The sequence below is a fragment of the Dermacentor albipictus genome, unplaced genomic scaffold (genome assembly GCF_038994185.2).
Source record: "Dermacentor albipictus isolate Rhodes 1998 colony unplaced genomic scaffold, USDA_Dalb.pri_finalv2 scaffold_13, whole genome shotgun sequence".
In the NCBI taxonomy this organism is placed as follows: Eukaryota; Metazoa; Arthropoda; class Arachnida; order Ixodida; family Ixodidae; genus Dermacentor; species Dermacentor albipictus.
The window spans coordinates 4,399,795-4,423,391 of NW_027225567.1; the positions used below are offsets into that span (position 1 = coordinate 4,399,795).

Below are 23,597 nucleotides of genomic sequence, written 5' to 3' on the forward strand. Positions count from 1 at the left end.
TCTACGAGAAAAACATGCGCTGCTTTTTCAATTATTTGTTTAGTTATTCCTCAATGTCTCATCCTAAAACTCATCTCTGACTACGTTTCCTCGATTTGTTCTGACTTCACATCGTCCTCATCTGTACCCAGGTGTTTCCAGAATGCTGCAGTCAAATGCAGTTGTTCCAGGAGGTGGTGCGGGATCAACTTGACGACTTTGTGCGTGGGGCCAATGTGCTCCTCTTTGCATATGGCCCTACCGCTGGGGGCAAAACGCACACAGTTCAGGGTCCACCAAATGACCCAGGACTCGTGCCGCGCACCTTCGAACACCTCTTCAAGCTGATCGGATCTCGGGTCAGGGACTTTCCATATCTCTTCTTGCGCTCTGCCTTGCGCTAGACCAGACTTGTCCACCTTGCAACAAAAATGTAGCTGATCATTAATTAATCACAATGCACTTCCTTAGTGACCAATTCCTGCCCTACTAAAGTAATTGAGGAATTACTGAAAAGCAAATACTTCCACGTACTTCTCTCCAGATATTAACATTGCACATATGAAATAATTAGAACTGGCCCAGCTGGCACTTCCGTCAGTGTAACTTGCAGGCTACTATTGTCAAGCTTGTAATACTGGCGACAGCTGCTCATAGTTGCAACTCGCGTCATATTGATCAGCGACTTGTTGAATGTTGGAGCCTCACCTGTTCACGGCAGGCACCACATCATGGCATTTGGCAAAGAATAACTTTGCTTAACCTCTGCTGCCGCTATGCGTTGAGCTTGTCCCTCACAATGACCGTGCGCACTTTGGAGACAGACATGCTAACCACTGAGCTAGTTGCACGTTTCCACTTCAGTTTCTGCGTGGTTTATGTACAGTCAAACCATGATATAAAGACTGATAGAATGTTATCGCATATAATATGATGTAAATTCAAAATGCTTCTGACTAATATTCGGTACCTGCCGATATATTCTTGTGTCGAACGAGGCATTGTGACTTGCATGGCATAAACTTGCACTACGCTGTGCACGTCTGCTCCCTCACTGTCGGGGAACATAATGCATCCGTAGCCATGCTCTTCAGACTGCATTTGAAGGAAATGAAAACGCTTTCTTCCAGGGCTTCTACAAAGATAGTTCCACTGCACAGTACTGCAACAATTTGCCATTGTTGTTTAAAGCTACAATTCTCGACATTTCCATGTGATTGTCCATGAGCGGCTGGTTAACTACCTTGGGGTAGGTAACACCTCGCCCCCCCCCCCCGCTCATTACAGCTAGAGAAGGGCAACTGTTCCTTTCCGCCTTGTGTTAAACTCCTGAAGGAAGATATATATAAATACCAGAAAAGTGCTTTGCTGTCTAAATCCGCAAATCACATTGAGAATTGGCGTATTCAAGGAAAAGGTGCAATATTTAGCAGAATTATAGCGAGAAAGATCAAGCAGGTATGCTTGTCTACTAGTCATTGAATACACTTAGGCATATCAAACATTGTCTGCAAGGAACCTTAGGTCATGAGTCAACTGGGAGGCCACCTTTATTGTCTCGCAGACCTGTTATTGATTTGGCACGAACTCTCAGCAGCCAATCTGTTCGTGACCTAAGTGTATTCCCCTTTCTGCTTCTCACCACTCAGGTGTGCAAGGGGGCACCAGTACGCCCGGACTGCTTTGACGATGTGGTGCCGCTCAGCGCCGAGCAGGAGGCCTCTGCGCTCTTGCGGAAAGGCCGATTGTTGGACATGAAGGCAGCCCGCAGCGCCACCGACTTCAGCCGTGTTGCCTCAAGTAGCAGCCATGAGTCCCTACTTCACAGCTGTGACAGCAGCTATGATGAAGCACAAGTATGCTTAGCTATTGAAGTGTCGGCTTTAAGGCACACTACCGAGACTAATTCGGTTTAGACGGGCAGTGTTCCTTTACAACTACTCTTTGCTTTCTCATTAAGAAGTTAACAGAAGGTAAAAACGCACAATTCCATTAAAACAAACTCTCTTGGCAACTACAGCAGTGCACGTTAGTGTGACCTCGTAGATTTAAAAGTATTTCTTTTTTCGGGCTCGGGTGGTTATGGATTCATGAAATTTCCTTAAACATTTCTAATTCAGTTTTGGGTTATTTAAATTGAACTATAGTCCACTTAACTGAAGTATAAATAGGCTTGAAATGACACTTCCAGAAAGCCTCGTGAGTGTTTTATTTTCGCATCTTCTCTGGGTAACCAATATCTGCTATGCAAAAGTGGTGGTGTTAGTATAATAACAGGGTGACTTGTAGACGGAACATACGGCTATCGCACCGGAAGACCATAGACTACGAAATGCAGCTCAAACTACCTTCTGTAGCGTCCCAGACTATATGTGTATAATATGGTAATCCAGTAAGGACTTGCACATCTAGGGGGCAAACGGGATAGTGTCGCCGTCAGTCAAGGCTTGGTAGGACAGAAAAATGAGCTAGTGCGGTAAATTGAAGCAGATGCACGGGATGTCGTGCTTTTCGACAGTGTTTTCTTCGGGCTCAGAAAGATTACTAATATGTATTCCTTTCAAAGCTTGGCAAAGAATAAACGTTCCATCTGTGGTACTTCTGCTGCATTAAAGTGGCAAAAAATGCAATTATATTACTATTCCAGATGGTATTTGGTTGCCGGCAAGCCTGTTTGTAGTGCTAAATTCAAAATTGGCAACATCGGTATGCAGCTGATGAGTTCAAATACTCATTTACGAACAATATTGTGGGTGGTGCATTTGTTACGCAAGTGTTTCAATTAGTATGTGGGTTACGCAAGTGTGTCGAAGAAACTGTAGCACGTCATTTGTTGCAAACGTTACGTCCTCATGTAGTAACTGCTATAGCTTGCTGCTCGTTCATTAGATCTGGATACGATGTGCCCTTCACACTTGCCTACGAGTTAAATGCACCAAAATTTCATATGATCACGTTTTAGCTAAATACTCGCCTATGGCATGATCACCTTTGGTGTTGCTCAAAACTGCCTTTTCCAATCCTGATAGCAAGTTTCTTTTGCTAATACTCGCTTATGACAAAGCGTACATCTGACCGGGAATCTCGAAGAAGGCTGCACAAGAACAGCATGGTAATTAGGAAAGGAAGCAATAAGATTTTTCAAGCGACCCACAGAACTTTATTGATAAATCTTCGGACAGCTTTTTAAACGCATGAAATCGCCCAGACTACCAATGGGAACAGACAGCGCTGCTAGCCAGACTTGGTTCTTTCAACTTCATTGAGGTTCATAAATGTTAAAAGGAAGAACAGAACTCTGGCACAGCATGTTGGTTGAACAGACAGTAAAACGTGCCAAGAAGTTATGAACGAAAATTGCTTGCATTGATGCTCGGGAGTTTAAGTATAGGCTGGTCATAATTAAACAAAGCCCCTCCAAGTAATACTGTTTTGTATCAGCTGTCGGCTTCATTATGCTTGCGAGAAGGACGATTAGTCCGTGCGGTTTGCGCTATAGTTTCCTTCCGTCCTTTCTATCACATCTTCGGCAGGTATCCCTGTGGCTCTCCTGCTATGAAATCTACAAGGAGGGAATTTATGACCTTCTGCTCCCATCGGCTGAGGCAGCCACAAAGAAAGGCGGCCAGTGGCGCACCATTCTAAAGTTAGGTGAAGACCGGGCTAAGCGCGCATTTGTGCGTGGACTCGTCGAAGTGCCCGTGCACTCGGCGGATGAGGCGCATCGGCTGTTCTGCCTTGCTCGCACAAACCAAACCATTGCCGAGACTCGGCTGAACCGCAGCTCGAGCCGCAGCCACTGCGTCTTCATGGTGAGGCTTGTCACATCTACGTCGGGCACCGAAAACTGGCAAGTCCGCACAATGATGCTATGTGACTTGGCGGGTTCGGAGAGGCCATCCAAAGCGGGAACTGATGGGTCATGGCTTCGCGAAGCCGGCTGCATCAACAACTCGTTGTCAGTGCTCAGCCGCTGCTTGGAGGGCCTCCGTAGCAAAGATGCGTTCAAGAAGGCTCCGGTGCCCTTCCGAGAGAGCAAGCTCACCCAGGTACGATTGGTTTTTTTTTATGAACCGACATTGTAGCTCGGATACACAATTTTACAGCCACAGCCTAGCGGTAGAGCGCCTGCCTTGCTGTGGGAAGTCGTGCATTCAGTTCTTTCCGCCACGGAGCACCCACCGGGTCGTTCGAAATGGGCACACTTGCGACATGCTTTTGATCTGGCATATTCTGAACATGAAATAATACCAGCAGTAAAGTAGCAAACTTTAGTCTTATAAGGATTGGGCATTAAAAAAACCAATCTAAAGCTGTTGCACATTGTGTAGACCTGCAGTAGGCACATTGAATGCAAATTTATATTTCTTACTGCAAGTTAGCCTCAAATGCCCTTTGAACATACCCTTGAAATTCTTCTGAAATGAAAGGACGCCAGCTTCGAGTAAATTTATTCCTGCAGGTATCTGAGAGCGAAATCGCCAATAACAAGTGCGCTGTAATAGACGCTAATCTTAAAACAATGTGTTGCTAGCCAGTCTATACTGCTCCTAGTTTGCGGCTATTTCTATGCTGCGTTTAAAAGCACATAATCGTTCATGAACAAATAAAATGAGTGGGCATCCCTCAAAATGATCGTGCTCACTATTAGCTTACGCACCCACCAATCCCCAGTTTTTTTTTTTTTTTTTTTGAGAGCTCTCCGCTGAATTACGATTTCACAGTTCACAGGCGATCAGGTATGTAACTATAACCATTCCGTGAGCTTAAATCAGTGACTCACTGTGCATGCACAATTCATAAAATTGCATATAGTTGGAAAATAAAGATAATTAAATGCAAATAAACGGGATGCATATTACCTGCTTCTCAAAAGCTTTGCTTCACGTTGATTCCAACCTATGCATTGGATCTGCGTAATTTTTACTCTGGATTTTTGTAGGCGATGCAGGCCTACTTCACTACGGGTGCGCAAGTCTCTCTGGTTGTGAACATCTGTCCATCCATGTCGGTTTTCGAGGAGTCGCTGAATGCGCTCAAGTTCTCAGCTGTTGCCATTGAAGTGGTGCCACTGCAGCTCGAGTCCCGCCATGTTCGCTGCAAGGAGGCTGTTCGTCGTCTCAGTGAGCGGTGGAACCGTGCCATGGGAGGCGATGAACTTCCTGATGGTTCCCTTGCACAAAACAAAGCTGAGGAAGTGGCTCCACCAGCAGCCTTGGATGCACATGAAGCTGAGCTCTTCGAGACCATCGAGGCGCTCCAGCGGGACCTGGAGGATAGCCGGTGCCAGCTGAAGTGCGTGTTTTGATTCATCCTGCGGTGGTCTGTGCTTCAGTCAGTGTTGCCACTCACTCATATGAAGCAGTCCTTGTATTTAGTCTCCAGAGCTCTAGCTTTGCATGCGAGGTCTTTCTACGAAGCACCACCTGTTGTAAGCCCACTCCTATATTTCCGGATGCAATGGCACTTACACCTAGCGATGTTTACACTTAGCGATCGTATTCCTGATGCCATACTTGCCAACTTTCCAAGTTTTTAAACACGTTTGCGAATTCGAAATCATTTTATTGTTGCATCAGTAATGATGCAAACAATTTGTTCACATAAACCTTTCACTTTCTTGAGTCCCCGAACCTTCCGTTGCAAGGCATGGCGGCGAAAGACTGCAACAGTACCCTTTCTAAGCAACTTAAATTTCTACGAGCCAGTTCTTCCAGCAGACCAAATTTTCAAAGCCTGCGGTCTAAATGAATGTTGCCGGTAATCTACCTACAATGTGCTGCTTGTCAGTCTTACCCTTTCCAAGTTAGCTGTGCTCATTTGTTATTTCTATGTAAATCTGCTTCAATGAAGTGCATGTCTCAAAAGGCGTTACCCCAAATTTAAAAAAACTGCACTCTGCCACTCCCTAATTTTATCAATTAAGTTTAGTGGTTGCCAAGTATGCTGATCTTCAGCAACGCCACATCCCACGAATTATTTAAACGAATTACACGCTGACTTTCTTGATGAGGGTACGAGGGTGACATACGAGGGTGACATACGAGGGTGACATACGAGGGTGACATACGAGGGTGACATACGAGGGTGACATACGAGGGTGACATACGAGGGTGACATACGAGGGTGACATACGAGGGTGACATACGAGGGTGACATACGAGGGTGACATACGAGGGTGACATACGAGGGTGACATACGAGGGTGACATACGAGGGTGACATACGAGGGTGACATACGAGGGTGACATACGAGGGTGACATACGAGGGTGACATACGAGGGTGACATACGAGGGTGACATACGAGGGTGACATACGAGGGTAACATACGAGGGTGACATACGAGGGTAACATCCACAAATGCAACAGCCACTGGAAGCTATGGGAAGCGCACCGTAATTTTCTTACAAAAAATAGGAGTAAGACGGTCTGTTTCACATGCGAAGATTTGCACCTGCAAACATAATCCTGTGTGCTACGTGAACCGAACAATTGCTTTCACGTACGTAAACGTTTCTGCGTGCAAGTATGGTGGTTGCTTCTTCGTGGCGCACGGAAGCAACCACCATTTGCCATGCCCATTCGGACCCTCTGTCAGTAGACGTCATCGCTGCCACGGGCGAGTTTGTCCATCACCGTCTGCAGTAAAAGCCATGCATTTTTCTAACTGAATGAACTGGTCATTCATACTCGGTTATGTAGAATTGGTGCATGATTTCGAGCTGCGAAATATTTTGCATCGATCTGTGTCACCGTCCTTTTCTATCGGTGCCTTAGTGGAATGAAATCGGCACTCTTGATCCCACTGCGCTTGGCTCTTGGTACTCAGTCATTCATCTAGGCAGGGCATGCAACGCAGGCAGGTAATTATATCGTGCATAACAGAAATGCAAGATCATTCTTGACGTTCTGGGCATTCGCATTTCGCTCAGATCCTTACGTACCTGAAGCTTCTATACATGTGAAACTAAAACTCCTAACTTCGCATACCATTTGACAGTGAGGCTCAAATCGCACATAGGATCAGCATATTACAAGTTCATGTGGTGGTATTTTAACTAGGGGTGTGTGAACTAGTGAAATTCTGGAGCCTTGTACAGATATTTGCAATTTCTAAAAAAACTGAACTGTAAGTATTGCGTTGACTGCGCTAGCAACAAAGCGTTCTTTTACATTATTTGATACCACTAATGCTATTACCAATTTCAACTGGGAAACTTGTAAATCGGGACTAAAGGTGATTGCTCTCGGTACATTGAGTCACTGGCAGTAGTGAAAGAAAGGACAGCGTGGTGACCATGTGCATGCATCAGTGTAGTGTTCGTTGAAAGGACTAAGCGCAATATTTCAGCAACGCGCATTCATTGAAATCGTATAACATTTGGCTAGCTAGGTTAAATAATCGCTTTGTCATAATCAAGACAACAAATTCGTTGGCAGCTTAAAGGGAGGCACGTTAGTTAACTACAAATTAACGTGCAGAGATGGTGCAGAAATCCCCACGTTTTTGCTGAAGAAAGTTTGATTGCACCACAAACGTGGTTCTCCTGCACATCAAGTGGCAGTGTCAGCTTGCCACGTGATTATTAGACAACTGCAAATATGACAATTTCGAATCGAACACCATACCAATAGCACAGGACTATGCAATTCGTATCCGAAATGTTGAATATTCGCACACCCCTAATTTTCACCCTATCAAGGCAAAACAGCCCCTTAAATCTGAAGTCTCCTCACTTAACCCCTTACAGCATATCATGTATTTCCTTGTGAAAAAACCAGAGAAGCTATTATTTAGGACGATATTCCCGAACAAACTTGAATTTTCCAGAGAAACGCTTAGTTGTGACTTCATACAGATGTCATGTATCGTACTTAACACGGCATACATTTTCCGGTATATTTTGTGACCATACCGAAAGGCTTTAGAATTGCAGGATTTCTGCGAAAATATCCGCCCTTTTCCAAGCAAAAAAAAATGGCAGCCCAAATATCTGGGCCGGAACCTTTAGAACACTTCTTGCAACGCCTTTTTGCGTAGTCCTTAAGAGACCAGCGCAAGCCAGAAAATTGTCTTCTTCCTTTTCCTCTGCCTTGTTCTGTTCTTGTCATTAGCTCTTGAAACAAAGCAGGCTCTTTTATGTTTATCGTAACCCTGCTAGCACTTTCATTTTCATACATATTGATAACAATAATAGTGCTAAGAAGCAGCTTAACATGTAAAAACATTATGCCGCAGAATTCGTTCTCTTGCGATATCATAAGTGACTGTTCCCCTTCATAAAACAAGTTACAAGTACATGCTGTGTCATGTATGCTACAGCAATTAATTTCTACCTCACAAAACAACCGGACCATCTTTACTCTTTACAACACTACATTAGGCTGACAAAAGGCAAACTCCCTGGTATTTTTCGCGTGTTGATTTAATATAAACATGGTAAACATAACGTGTATACTAGGGAAAGAGTAACATGTTGTGTAATGAGCTCGCGCTATAAATTACTGCAGAATAAAAATTACGTCCGACTATTTTCACTGTCCATATGTCTAGACATTGTACAGATTACCGATAAATGTACTATTTTTTTCTTTTGGGTTTCATTATGTTTGCACCAGTTCTGTGTCTCTTGCGAGACACCATGCGGCAAGTGGTTAATTTCTCATTTTCACATAATCTACTTTGTCACATCAGTAAGCGACATCTCATGTTAGCAGTGTACCAACGCTTTGCAGGTTCGTGCAGAAGATGGCTGCCGTAAGCGAAACCCGTGCCAATACCTACAAGGGCTTGATGAAGTGCATGGAGCAGGAGCTGCGCATGCTGCGCGAAAGTGCTTTCCATGCGCTAGAATTTCGCGCCCGCACTGCCAGCGAGATCGCACAGCTTAAGCGCCACAGCATGGTAATACTGCCCTGTATTCTCCACCGCTCTTTGCATTGTCCAAATGTCCAAGGCAGCTCTGGCATTCCCGGCTTTATTCTAGTGCACACATTGCACTGTGGAACCTGTTCTTGAGGTGTTTGCGATACCATGTTTAGCTTCCGACATATGCTTTCTTTGTGATTCTGTGTTTAAGACATGAAAAAAAAATAAAACTTGTAGCCATTCCGAAAAAGACATCCCAGCAGTACGGGACCAATGCCAGACAAAACACGCGGGCCGACTAGCTGCTGGTCTATTCTCAATTGAGCCTCCGTTCCTTTAGCGGCAATATCATGCTTCCACGGTTTTCTATCGTATTAGTGACACGCTTCATTACAGCCTACCCCACTATGCCTACATTTCCAACAGCAATCGGCGGCTTCGACTCAGCCAGTAAGAGCATACTTTGCACGGCCTTGCGCGGTCGCCCGAGCCTCATCTTCAAAGGAATGCGCACCCGGCTCATTTTTCTGGGCGCCGTGTTGTCGCTCTTACGGTGACCCGAAGGTCACTTTGTCCGCTGCTACTGGCGCGCTTTCTCACACTAGCGTTTTCGCAGCGAGTGTCCATGTTATAGTAATGTGATGTGTTTGCTTGTGCGCGCTGACACTATGCTTCATCATTCAGCTAGTAAGCTAACGTTTCCAAGTCCAGTGAAAGCTCGTTAATTCGAACTTCAATAATTCGAATTTATGGACAATTCGAACTGTACAATTTGGTCCGGCCAAACTCCACAGAAGTATATGTATAAAGTCCGTTAATTCGAACGCGAGAAGGTTCCCTCACGGATAATTCGAACTACGCTCGCCTGGCACACGGCCAGAGAAACGCGCCTACTGCCTACACATAAGGCTGTATTGCCTCCGAAACGGAGAACGGTAAGAGAAGGCAAAATCGGAAAAAAAAATTGGAGGACGCTTAAGCTTCGCCTTCAAGAGTGGGACGCGACAGCGTTCCCGTCGACCCGCCAAGGGGTATATGACAATGCGCTACGGCACAGCAATCACTTACGACGCGCCCCGCATCGGACTTAGCGCCCACCTATCACGCGGTGAGCGTCGAGCAACGCAGCGTTGGGCGCGGCAACGAAACGTGCGCCTGAGCGAACGAAACGAACCAAAGTACTCGGTGTCTCGGAGGGGAAACGATCTACGCCAGCCAAACGTCGTGATCGGCACGGGCAGAGAGATAGATAGTAATCTAAACCGGAAGCACGGCGAAGCGTCGTCAGGGGAGAGGGAGTCCCGCGACGCGCCTGGCAGCGGTCCCAATGCGCGCGCGGCGCGCCTCCTGTCGGGGCAGCGCCGTACATTGAGAGGAGGGGGTCTTCTGTGTTTGCCGCAAGATGGCTCTGCGTGTGCGGAAAGCGCAGAAGAAATGCAGCGGAAACGCACTTCGCAACTCGTGTAATTGTGACTTCTGTACGTTACATGTTCATAATTACCGATATACACCGCAGTATAACTTTCTACGGCTCGTTTCGAAGGCAACACCGCATTCACTAGAGGCGCGTTTGCACCGCTTGGAAGCAACGAACTCGTGGCTGAGTGGTAGCGTCTCCGTCTCACACTCCGGAGACCTGGGTTCGATTCCCACCGGGCCAATCTTGGAAGTTGCTTTTTATTTATGAAGCGCCTGCCGTGATTTATCGCTCACGGTCAACGCGGCCGACGCCGACACCGACGCCGACGACACCGGCTTTTCTGCGACACGAGCTCCTTAACGCTATCGCGTTAAAATCTAACTGACGCGGGGTGAGCCAGAAGGCAGCGGCCGCTGCCGTTTCTCCACTCTACGTAACCTCCGAGACTTCTTGCCCGTTGCGAATCTCGGAGGCTTTGCAAATCTTGTACAGCTGCTAATGTTGTGCGGAGATGGCACGGCTAGCGCCAAAACACAGCGAATCAAGTACGTCGCAGCCGCGCTTGCAATCAAGAACCAACGAATCAGGCCCTTCGCCACCTTCACATGTTCAGCGTCTTTGTCTCGGCAGTCTTCTTCGGTTGTGCACCTCTGTTTTCAGCTTAGGAGGTATCGGCCGTCGCGATTCATTGTGATGGTGTTAAGCCTCGGCTAACGTTCGTTTCGGTGGACATCGGTGATGTGGTACAGTCGGCACCAGAGCTTCGACTTGAAGATGGCGTGTGCCCGCGGCACACACCATCACTTTCCGACGTGGCAAATTTCTGACATGCCCTACTGCTTCCCAATCGCAGTGTACTGTTGCTCTCCTTCACTTTCGTTAGTTCGAACTTTCGTTAGTTCGAACTTTCGTTAATTCGAACTTTCGTTAATTCGAACTGAAGCAGCTTCCCCTTGCGGTTCGAATTAACGAGCTTTTACTGTATATACTACTGGTGAAACTATCCTTATTTCGCATAGTTCACTAATTTGCTATCGCAATCACTGATTCGCCTTTCGGGTGAAACTGCGACTTTTTCTGAACTAATTCTAATATGCAACTTTATGGGATTAGGGTCCAGACTGATGTAGCATAACCTATTTCGGGCGTACAAATGTTTCATGAAACAAAGTTAGTCTGGAGCATTCAAAATGCTTCGGCTTAAGTAACCAAGAGCACGGTTAGCATCGCTTACTATTAATGCTGCCCAAGTGAGGTTGAACGTGATATGAATTCCTAAGTACGTGTACGAATTTACCTTTTGTGAAGGACGGTTCTTCAAATAGTATAATTGACAGGAGGTCGGTGTCCTAGATGCATGCATAGTTTTATAATTAACATTTGATTCCATTAGACATCGACTGCACCAGTTAAGTATTATATCAAGGTCGGATTAAGGACAGTTAGAATCGTAATCTGTAATTTCTCTAAAGATGACACAACCATGAGCGAAGAGATTAATGTTAGAAGTTACTGGCGAAGGAAGGTCGTTAATATGTAGTCGACCGCAAAACTTTACGGGGCACGGGTTTGACGACAAATGCGGATTTTTGCTTTGAAGGCATAGCACTTCTAATTTAATGAATCACACTGCAGTTAGCAATAACTGCTAGGGATCAAACCTCTTAATTAGAGGCTACGTTCACAGGTTTCGCGGAAATCTGGCTCTTTCGCAAATTACGCGTCTCGTAAACTTTTTCGGGTGACTGTACGTATTAAAAACAGCAAAGGACCGAGAACAAATTCTTGGAGCACTCCAGAGGCAACAGATCACATAGGGGAATTATAGCCGTTAGTAGTTAAGTATTGTGAGCGAATAACAAGAAAACATACGGTTCCTTTTAAAAGATTAACATCAATATACAACTGGCTTAGTATGTGACATTCATCAAATGCTTGTGAGAAATATAAGAAATACAGTCGGCGCATTAACAATCAAGAATTAGATGCAACTGATCAGTGCAAGATGCGAGTTGACTTTTGCGTGGGTATAATTTCCTAAAGCCATGATGTGCAGGAGAAATGTTCAAGAAACTCAGAGGGATTTGAATACAGTGTACTCTAGCAGTTTGCAATGCGTGCTGATAAGTTAAATGACCGATAGTTGCTAAGTTTGTTGCCATATTTGTGGAGGGGTCGCCCTCCCAACTTTCGATTAAGGTGAAGGGCCTGTGTTGAGTTGCTGTTGAAAATTTTGGTTTGTATAATTGAACTGTACGCGGAAACGTTTCTTAAAAACTTTGGCAACACCACATGCATCGACTGTCACTGGCATTATGACTGGATAATCATAACTACGGAATGCTGGAAGTTGTTTATTAAGGGCTCCCAAACATTTTTGGCAAATGCTTTAAGGTGAGCTGCAGAACCATGTTTAGGAATAGGCTGCTCAGTAGAATCATTCAATGAGGTCAAGCTATTTTAATGAGGTCCATTTACTGTCCAATTTTTTTTAATGCTCGATTTAAGAGTGGATGGAGGTGTAACATTAAGAAAAGTACGTTGTGGATATTTTGACTCTTGAATATATTAGTTAGAAGCTGGCTTGTATGCCGTCCGACGATAAGCACTTGAGGCCAACTTAGCTGAGTGGTACACACACTTTTTACGGTTAAAAAATTGTTAATGTGATTGTCAGCCCAAGAGCTTGTGGGTTAGAATTTATGGTATGGCTGGGAACATGTTTGTTTATTAGTTCACTTGCTATAAGTATATACACATGTCCCAAACATGACTTCTTTTAGTCAATATGACAAGCAGTACACACCAACTAGGCCAAAATAAACTTTTGATAGATACAGGCATGTCACAACTAGTTTGAACGGAATGATCGTCAAAGTTAGTCCATAATGTGTCTAATGTACGCAACTCGCATTTGATGGCCTCGAAGTCTGCTTTCCTGCAGTCCAGTATAGCTTCATTTTTTCCTGGTATCTTTAGGATGTTTCGCACTAATGGTAAAATGAATAGTAGAGTGATCACTTAAAGGAGGAAAGAGCGTAACGTTAGGCGTTAGTTTGGCTTCAGCATCAAGTGCTTGGTCGAGGGTGCGAGATGCTAGCAGTATCCCTACTAAGTTGCGGTTATGTTAAGGACTTCCCTTAGACAGTATTTCTTTGCTTTTCAAGCATGATTTAGTTTATATCCCCTTCAGCCACTCTGCAATTTTTGCAAGCTAAGATGGGCAAAAAGACGAATGAAACTATCTAAATTGTCTCTCATACATTTTGAAACATATGATGAAACTTGTACGTGCTGCAAGTTCTAATGTGTAGTGTTTTAGTAAAACGAGTTGGCAGGTAGGCAGCTGGGTTGTCGGGCGCGTGAGTTACTTTTTGTGCGTTTTAAAACCTAGCATGCCTTTGACGTTGGTTGATGGGTGCTGCTTTTCATGTATTCTAAACATGAAATAGTTGACGTTCTGATATCTGACGTTCTTGTATTGTGTTCTTGCATGGAGTCTATATTCTTTGCACCTGAGAACTCGCTGAAGAATAAGAAATTATTCCACTTTTTATGTACGCTTCTCATGATTCTGAAGGTCCAATAACTGATCACCAACACTTTCAATGGACACTATTAATATTAATTGGTGCTTAACAGGAATAGTTTGGTTCAGCTCGTAAGTAGCTGCTGTACAGGATACTACAATGTTGCTTTACTATCTAGTGTTCCTGTTGTCCTTTCTTAGGCAGAGCAAGCCTCTACCATTGATCTTCGGCGGCGCCTCGAGGAAGCCGAGCGCCAAGTCGCCGAACTTGAGGAAAAGCTGGGCAGAAAGGCAGTTGCACAAAATGTGACTGCGAACATGGTCAGTGTGCGCTTCGCATCGACTTTTGCATATCTTAAGGCTCCTCTGTCTTGCATTCTTGGCTGGTTGCTCAGCAGTACGGGCTCAGCGTTCATTCAGTAGGTCAACATTTATAAGAGTAGAGTTGCTACTTCTTTTTGTCCGAACTTTCAATAATTTTAGACGCTGAGCAATCATTTGAACTAGTAGCTTAGCGCAAATAAAACCACGGACACAAGGAAAAAAGACAAGGACAATCAGTTGTTCTAAAGAAGTTCTATGTAGTAAAATAGCTCAATACATTTTCAGTGATTCGAACCTATACTTTACACTGAGTATAGGTGCCTCTCATAATTTTCATGTGTCCGTGCAGCTGCAGTTGATTGCAATTTTGGCAAATGAGTGTTTGAGTGACAGAATATGAGCTACGGAATACAAGGCGATGCTTAACAGTGACTATTGCTGACAGTGGGAGGTCCTGGGCCCGGGATGGGGGGGATACACAGTACAGTAGTGAAGCTACTAAAATTTTGGCTGGAGTACCATGCCTATTCTGCCTGTTCTCGCTAACAGGAGTGAAGTGGTAGCATTAGACAAGGTTTTGACATTCCTAATAAGTATGGCATTGAAACGCGGTCTTGTGCAGTTATCGGTGCGTTGCACTTCAGTTTAGAGCTTCTGCGGGGGAGTTGCATCGCAGGCATTGAGTTCTGGAATGTAGCCGATGTTTGCGGTGTTAGATGAAACATCGGCATGCAGTTGTTGACACGTTATCTTCACCTGATAACGGGCTGACCCATTCTGACAGGTCAGCGGCGGTGGTGTTCTGCTTCTAAGCACCAGGCGGTGGTGGTGAGGTGGTGATAACTTTATTGCACACAGGGGAGTTGCGGACACGCAGGTCCTTGGGCCCCCACACGACCCCACTGCACTCAAACGTTCATGTCCCGGAAGCTCATGACGCTGGCAGCCCGGCCTGTGGCGATGATTTGCTTGGCCGGGTCCTCGGAGCGCAGTAGGGTCTCCCAAGCCTCCCAAGTAGTAAGGTGCTCAAGGCCCCGCGCGGGAGGATCCGTCGGGCAGAGGAAAAGGATGTGATCAAGAGTGGCTTTGGGTTGGTGGCAGAGGGTACAGGAGGGGTCGGTGTGGACGTGGTGATAGCACAAGCGTATATAAGGGGAGGGTAAGGTGCGTGTTTGGAGCCGCCTCCAAAGTGTCTGGTGATAATTGTCGAGGGATGGGGTGAGGGGGGTAGAGCCGACGCTCAGCTTTGCAGGCTTGCGTCAGTTCACTGAATGAATACATGCGCTCCTGTGAGAACCCTGGATCGGAGGCCGCCGGTGCCCGGTTGAGAGAACCTCGGGCTAAAGCGTTGGCAGCCTCGTTTCCAGGATTCCCAGAGTGGGCAGGCACCCATATGAGCTGCATGTGACGGGGCTGGTGTGCACCGATAGAGTTCAGTATGCGAAATGCAGGGACGTGAACTCTCCCGTGAGCAAAATTTACTATCGCAGTTTTAGTCCGATAATATATACCAGGCCTCCGTGCTCGTAATAGGTAGGGCAATGGCGGCCTCTTCAGCCTCCTCCGAAGTGGCAGTTGGGGATATGTGAAGGGTGGTAATGCGTTGTAGAGAGGGGTTCGGGATGGCGACAACCGCGTCCTCACCTGTGCATGCGGCATCCATCCTCTGCTTCCGAGGTTTTATTGCACGATCAACGCTCCTTAATCCTTCAGATATGTGGGCTACGAGTGTTCCGCAAGCCGGAATTCACTTATATGGTGTCCCAGCTAACGTTAGCCAAGTTGCTAAACGAAAAAGAATGATTAAGAAAACACAGTGCAACATAAGATCGTAATACCTACGGTCTGCGGTTGTGAGAACGCTGACAACTGAACACCATACGTTTTATCATTGTATCTTGAACAGTGTATTTTAAACATTTTTTTAACCACTTAGTACACGTTAGCTGGGACACACGCTATAAAGATATATTTAAAAGGGTACACATGCTATAGGGCAGCAAGTGCAAGGCGCGCATTTAAAACTAACCATTCGGCGGGATGACTTCATGGGAATTTATCACGCACTTCATCACACTTGACATCAACGACGGCTGTCACACTTCTAGCTTCGCGTGCAGCAATTAAATTGATCGCAGGAAACTCCCCAGAAATGGTCCATCTTCTGCGATTACAAGGTCACCTTCCAGAGTTTGCTCTCTGCACTAAGCCGTGGACCACACGAACGATATTGTCGTCGACACGGAAGAAATTTACCATCGGCCACTTGAGGAAAGACAGGATATCGTGTTTGAATGCTTGCCAAGTCACTGTGGCATCCTTGGAAACGAGCGTTGAGCCACTCGATCTTCAGACGACAGTCCCTATACCGATGTCAAGAATAGACGCAGCGGGAAAGCTCCATGCACTTGCTCGCGAGCTTACGTGACTTTAAAGAACGGCGCCTTTGTTCCCTGGGTCCTTATCCGAAGCTCCGCCTTCCACATGGCTTACCACGACGAGAGGTAACTAATTTGCAACTCTCGTTTGGAGGTAACGTAGTTCGCTTTCCCGCTTTTACTAATGCGTACTCCTACCTCATTGAAATGGCCACAAGTCGAGAATGTGAAGTCTGTGGGTGCAAAGCGATGGTAGAACACCTTCTGTGTGATTGTCGTCACTTTAGTGCGCAAAGGAAAGTCCTCAACACCCCGTTAGATAGGATTGACAACCGTCCCCTTACGGAAGCCTGAATTCTTGGACCTTGGTTTCAGCGGACGTCGGCCCAAGCTGCTTAAAGAGCGCTAGTGAACTTTTTATTCTCGCACTATGATCTTCTCTTGTTTCCTCATATTTTCTGCCGCTACTCCACCCCCTGTACAGAGTAGCCAACAGCACACTGTCTGCTTACCCTTTCTGCCATTCACCTCTTGTTTTCCCTCTCTTCTAAAGCAGACTAGCTGAGTTTCTGATGGCTTGCATAACACTTAACATGGCATAAACTCAATTCCCCAAATTATTTGTCTCCTTCTTCAGCACGCAGCATGCTTTGCGCATGTCGAAAGATGCCGATTATTTCAGATGTGTCGTGTGCGGTTGGTAAATATTTGAAAGCTGCATGGCTTGGCATAGGTCATTGATGTATAAATTAAGACAGGACGACAGAATAGAGCTGTACGTGCGAAACTCCAATTTGCAGCCATGTGATTACACTCTGCGCAGGTTAAAATGGGGCCACCTGTGAACGTTCAATTAGGTAATTCGATAAGAGACGATCCGCAATACCCGTAAGAGAATGATTTACCGTATTGAGTGCTTTATTTACATATACAAAAAAGCCGACAAAAGTATTGTATTTGTCCAAAGCGGAATGCATAACACTGGGAAAATGTTCTGCAGGACTTGCCCACTAGAGCCAGCTACGAAGCCGTAGTAATGTTTGATTGATGTATTGTTAGATGAGAAAGACGTTCATTATGCACACGACATGCTTTTTCAATACAATTTTCGATAACCAGGGAACAATAGAAATAGAGCGGTAGCTCACTACATCCCTTTTACAACCACTCTTGTAAAAAGAAATCAAACGTGCCTAGTTAATGAGCGGTGAGGGCATATACCGCGTTCTATGGCAGCGTTAAATATAGAAAGCAACATATTCTTTTAGAACTTCGATATTTCTATCGATGTCTTCAATGGATACATCGTGAATACCAGCAGATTTGTTCAGTTTAAGACTAGAAAGAATGCTCATAAGGTCTGGGTCTGTCAAAGAAGTAGGAACGGAGAAGTCGCTTGAATGAAGCACAGTGTACACATCTACGCTCTGATCGGCCGAAAACCTATTTGGCATGCGCTTTTTTTCCTTCAAGTGTTCGAACAGTGAAATGTTCGAAACGTAATGAAATGTACATTTTTATAGAATCCATTGGCAACGAAAGGCTAATTTGTGTTGTTCGATAAATCCATTAAAAACGGGATGTCAGGTGAACTCGGACGTTTATAAATAAAGTAAAAAGCATACCTGATGCCCTACAATGACGGTAATCCAAATATTACACTGCGTCACCATGTGCAGCCAGTACAGTTCCTTAAAAAGCTATCGGCAATACTGCAGCAGCGCGCGCAGTTAAGAAGAAACATTTTGAGGTTAGCTAAATAATAAATTACTTTGCCTAAAGTGAGGCAACTTATTCGCTGGCTTCATAAGGTGAGGCATGCTTGGAAACTACTGCAAAAATTGTGCAGGAGTGATCCACTTAAGACTTTCACTCCGGAACATATTCGTCTGCTAATCAATCTGTTTTATTACAGCAGGACCGTCGCAGCAGATGTTTGCGTTGGCCTTTCTCCTGATAGACTGAAAATGTTGTTGTCCATCAGTCTTGAACAATTTCGGAATGCGAATTCTCAAATTATGTATATTCATATTTGATATTTCGAATGTTTTCACACCCGTGGTTCCTTACCTTTCCTGCCCCACAAATCTTTTCGTGTTCAGGTATGTGCTCATCTTCAACCTAATAGCTGGTCGTCGCAGTCTCGTAACTTATGAGCTCCGAGCCCCTAAGCCGGAATGAGATGCTCAAGCAAGAGTAATCTCGATTTCGACAGAATGCACCCAGCAAAAATATTGTCCATCTCCCACTGGGTAAACGTTTCGTGCATTGAGTTTCCAAGGCTCAACACTTCCCAATCTCGCTCGGTAAAGTGCACAATTATTGCCACATTACCGTTACAGTAAGGAACACTAACGAAAACTGCGTAACAAAAGCACCTCTTTCTAGGAGGAACCTGTGTCCAGAAAAAGCAAGTGACACTCAAAGCACAATGATGGCGGCGAGCACAATCGCGCATCGGCGAAATCTGATGTTCGGGTCAAACGCGTTGGTCGGCTATTTATACATGTGTAATCGCTAGTGCACGCACACATCTTAGAATGTACAACTCTTCTCGCCACGCACGCAATCTGACAAAAGGCTTGGTGACAACAGACATCCCCTACTGCAAGAATCAAATGTTCTAATACATGCAGCGCCGAGTGATAACGTTTGACATTTGTTAGCCGGTAAAAAGTCGTCACCGGGCAAAGATCAATAAGCACACGTGTAAGGGACTATATTCCTTGCTGCAACACCAACTGTTTTACAGGCTGCCACAAAATGGCAGTCGTTGACATACAACAAAGGATATACCCTGAGAACTTCGCAGTTTAGTTCCGTGGAATAATTTTCTATCCCCGTTTCTGTTTTTGTATAGGCCCTCGAATTTCGCTTGGTGGTGTCAACTGGTGTGAAGCTAAGAATGAAAGTAACCACAATGTCCCAAAGCATTGAGATGCCATAGTGGAGGGTTGCATTAGTTTCGACCAACTGGGGTTTTTCAATAACCTAAAGTGCACAACTGTTTTTTGCATTTCTCCCTCGTCGATGTGTAGTCATTGCGTCGCAGTATCGAACCTATGACGGTGTGCTCACCACACCATAGCACCGGAGCCATAGCGGTGGAAATCTCATTTTCGTTTCTTTGACCTGGTATGCCACTACTTTTAAAAGCAAGTAAAATGGTTATTTCACGGGTTATTCGTTTCTTTTGACTTCTGCCGTTTGAATATTGGCAGCGCCCTTCAATACTGCTATTATGAAGTGCCTAATTCGTTCAGGACTGTCGCTTGTGTTCGTACATTTACCTCTGAAAACATGCGACTTATTCCAATATTCACCCCAACAAAACCCAGCTGGGAATTTTTTTGTTCGAAAAGAAAGGAATGACATTTAAGGTCAATAGATGCATTGTTAGGCTCTCTGCTGTGTTAGTTGCACATGCTCATTGCGATTTTCTGTGAAGGAGCAAGTGAAAGCCAGGATCTGTCGACTGCAAAACCGAAAAAAAATATATGCAAGCTGTTATAAGTTCGTTATATAAACAGTCGCGATGGTTTTCTTTGAGAAGTTCGTTATTACTGGGTGTACTGACCTGCAGGTTGCCTTTTTTTTCTTTTGACACATTAACAAAAACTAGCCCACTTGCCAGCATTGAATAGCTTGTGACATGGAAAAGGGAAAATACAAATGAAACATTGCCGAACACAACAGTGTAATGGTAAGTCAGGTGTGCGCTAGGTAATGTCTCGGTGATTCATTAACCAACCCATCCTTTGTTCGGCGAAGAAACATTCCAGGAGTAATTTTTAATTCGTCTTTCTCATTACACGCAATAAGAAATTGTAGGCCAATTTTGTTTTCCGGCATTTGACATCAGCACTGACATCCGGATACCTCAAAATGCAAGTGCTTTGGTTCTTTCTTTCATTATTTTTTTCAATAACAATTCGGTTTGCATTCTCTGTGCAGTGTGGCTGCGGGCACGTGCCGAACACTCCTGCCTGAGGTACACTTTGCTGAAGTGGACGTATGACAACTGTGTTTTAGGCTGTTTTTAAATAAAATGTTAATTATTTTAGCTACCTAGACATGTTTTTAATACGTGTATCAATGACTCCTGCCGGTGCACTGGCCCGCACCCTTCAGAAGATCATTATAGGAGCTGGACCTCGGGCCGTGTACCACTCAAGTATGCTCTGACTTTCGGCGATCATGGTAAATGTAACCGCCATTTATTTGGCTATCTTTGTCGTGTATCTGTGTAGCTTTGCTTCAATATGGAGCACACACATACAGGCATGTCAGACGATGACCGCGTTCACATGTCCTCATGAGCGTCACGTAGACTTGTTTGTTCGAAATAGAACCTAACGTACAAAGAACACTGATCAGCATCTACAATCACTCAACAATTCTAATTTCTTAGCCTCAGGTGGTCGAGCACACCTCCAGTCGTTGCCGTGGGTACAATGTCGAGGGAGGCCCGTTCGGTGCCATATGCCTCCCTCGTGTACGGCGGAAACCACGCGTTTCGGAGCTTCAAGGGGTACATGTCAAAGTCCACGTAGAGGGCGAGCGGCATGTCTCGTTCCCAACCATTGTCGTACGAAGGTATGAACGCAGTCTTGGGGTATACTATTAGTTGCATTGGCATGAATCACTGCACCACCTCTTACATGGCCTTGAGACTAACGTAGAAGGCAGTGACGGCGATGTTTTGGCCGTTGTAAGTTACCTGATCCACGGATATGGCTCCTACGCTGCTGTACACTGGCGTGTCGTCAACGTGGGGCTACAAATGTAGCCTAATGGATTCGACCGAGAAAAGGCGCATGACAAGGTTCTTGTAGACGGCGACACCACCACACCTTGACTTGAGCCGCATTCTGTGCCCGACGAGGTAGCACCCGTTGATGCGGGCGTGGTGGTTAGTCCACGTTTCCGAGAGTGCGAGGACTCCTCTCCCTACGGGGTCTCCCGCGAGGGGACGCTGTTAAGGCACTTTTGGTCTCTTGAGTGCGACTGGCCTTAGTGAAAGCCTTTGACTTGCTCAGGATGCCTGCGTGTGTGCGCGAGCTCGCCACGCCTTTCCTTCTTCTCCCTCTATCACACCTTTGTATTCCCTCTTTCCCATCCCCCAGATCAAAGTAGCCAACCAGACACATTTCTGGTTAACACCCCTGCCTTCTCTTTATTTCCTCCTCCTTTCTCGAAGTGCCTTACGTGGGCATCCGACGACTGCACGTTGATGGCGACGAGAATGACGTGTTTTTCAAACATTTGTTTGTCGAGAAAGTCCTGGGCCAGCTGCATTATTGTGTTCAGCCTGTACTTTGCCACTCCAGTGATTTCGTAAACGAGAGAGTGGTGCAGGGGGCTTCCCATTTGGCGTCCCTGTGGTGGAAGTTGAGCTCTCCCTGGCGTTCGTCAGATGCAAGGCGTTAAGTGTAGTTGCCCGTGATAGCGCCGTGTACACGACTTTCAATGGGTGCTCGCGGTCATACTCGTACACGACCTCCTTGTATTCACTACGGGGATTGTACAACTAAGAAGCCGGCGCTTAAACGCAATGTAAGGAAAGAAAGCTTTAAAGAAAAAGGTGACTCACGGTAAAGTAGAAATTTTTGGACAATAACGCAAGAGGCTTATTTGACAGACGCTATTCAAGCTCCCTATGTGAGTGAGTGCATAAACTTTTATTGGGTCCAGGAAATCTCCCGATGCTACTTTCTGGCGGCGTCTTCTTCCTCATTTAGCTTTTGCAGCCGCTTGCAGCAATGGCTTGAATGGCAGTGGTACGACGGTTGGTTTCAAATCCTGTTCATTCAGTACAACAGTCTCGTGCGGCAACCACTGGACCATGGAGTACACAGTGACCCCAATTAGCGGGAAAACGGTTAGTTAGTACGTAAGTTAGTTCGCTAGCTAGTTAGACGGATGGATGGACGGACCCGTGAAAGTGCGTCATAATTTAGCCCAAAAATGCCAATGCAATGAAGCGTGCCACAGCGGACCACGAAGGTTTCTATTGAGAAAATAGAGGGACCTTGGGCGCTGTCCCTCTCTATGTAATCACGCTATCCGTGTATAGGTCTATTTCAGTGTAAGTTGTCTTAGCACTGTAAACCTGCATAGAATCCAGAGAAGCCTATTTTTATTGCCATTATTCGGGTCCAGATTCCTGCCCCGCACATTCCCAACTGTGTTGTACTGCGACCTTTTATTAGGACTACCAGTAAATGAAATTACTTATGCCAGCGCACATTTGTAAATTTCCGTCATTGACGAAATTGCGCTGTTTCCCTCAGTTCGTTCATAAATTCTATATAAAAGGGGCAGTCAAACAAGAACACTTTGTACCAGCACATTATGAACCCTAAGGGCACCATGCATTGCACGTCGTATGCACTCTAATGCATCAGTGCAAGATGAACACAGTGACGCATAGCTGCATACTAGGACACACATGGAGGGTACAAGAGCTACAAAGCCCCTTGTGGACGAACCAGCCACAACAATCCACATAGCCTTAAGCAACTACTTTGGAATAAATTATGCTAGTTTGTGAGATGCATTTCGCGCATCGCATCCCTATATCGAAGAGCCATGCTGCTTAAACATGAAGTCACAGATATCCGCATAGTCAGGGTACCCGCGCACAATAGCATTTCCGGAATCGAGCAAGCACCATGACCTGGTCACAACGCTACAAAGTCCAGAAGAAAGGCAGGAACAACCGTGTTACCGACTGAGCGGAAATGGATGTTCCAACTGGAGGAAATGAAATCAAGGCACAGTAGGATCCACCTGCAGAATTCCTGTCAAGCCTCACGACTTACAGGCATCGCACGGTGAGACTGTCGCATTCACAATAAATGGAGCAGCAAGGACCCACGGCCTAACTTATCAATGGCAACCAGTGCACGGTGGTCCTGCAGCCGATCTTTACCGCTAAACAACACCGTAACAACGGCTCAAACGTTCCATACGTTGCCTTAAAACCGCACCACATGTAAAGGACATTTTGTTTCTTTGAATTTATTTCCAGAGGTTTACGTGCCGAAACTATGGTTTCATTGTGAGGCTCCCCGCAGCGGGGGCTCCGAATTAAGT

The 23,597-nt window shown here is 45.5% G+C and overlaps 1 protein-coding gene across 4 annotated transcripts in view; it reads left to right on the forward strand.

Moving 5' to 3' along the window:
• The window catches only part of LOC139046706 (kinesin-like protein KIF20A), a 44,551-nt gene extending 23,979 nt beyond the window's left edge, over positions 1–20,572 (forward strand). The window contains exons 4-10 of one of the 4 annotated variants that reach the window (XM_070528656.1): positions 132–338; positions 1,629–1,835; positions 3,513–4,028; positions 4,922–5,274; positions 8,716–8,884; positions 13,999–14,118; positions 20,454–20,572. In XM_070528656.1, coding sequence (XP_070384757.1) covers positions 132–338; positions 1,629–1,835; positions 3,513–4,028; positions 4,922–5,274; positions 8,716–8,884; positions 13,999–14,118; positions 20,454–20,489 — 1,608 coding nt within the window. In that variant the 3' untranslated portion in view covers positions 20,490–20,572. The remainder of the gene's footprint in view (positions 1–131; positions 339–1,628; positions 1,836–3,512; positions 4,029–4,921; positions 5,275–8,715; positions 8,885–13,998; positions 14,119–20,453) is intronic. The other 3 variants (XM_070528657.1, XM_070528658.1, XM_070528659.1) reach the window with 3 other exon arrangements.
• The last annotated feature ends 3,025 nt before the right edge of the window (positions 20,573–23,597 follow it).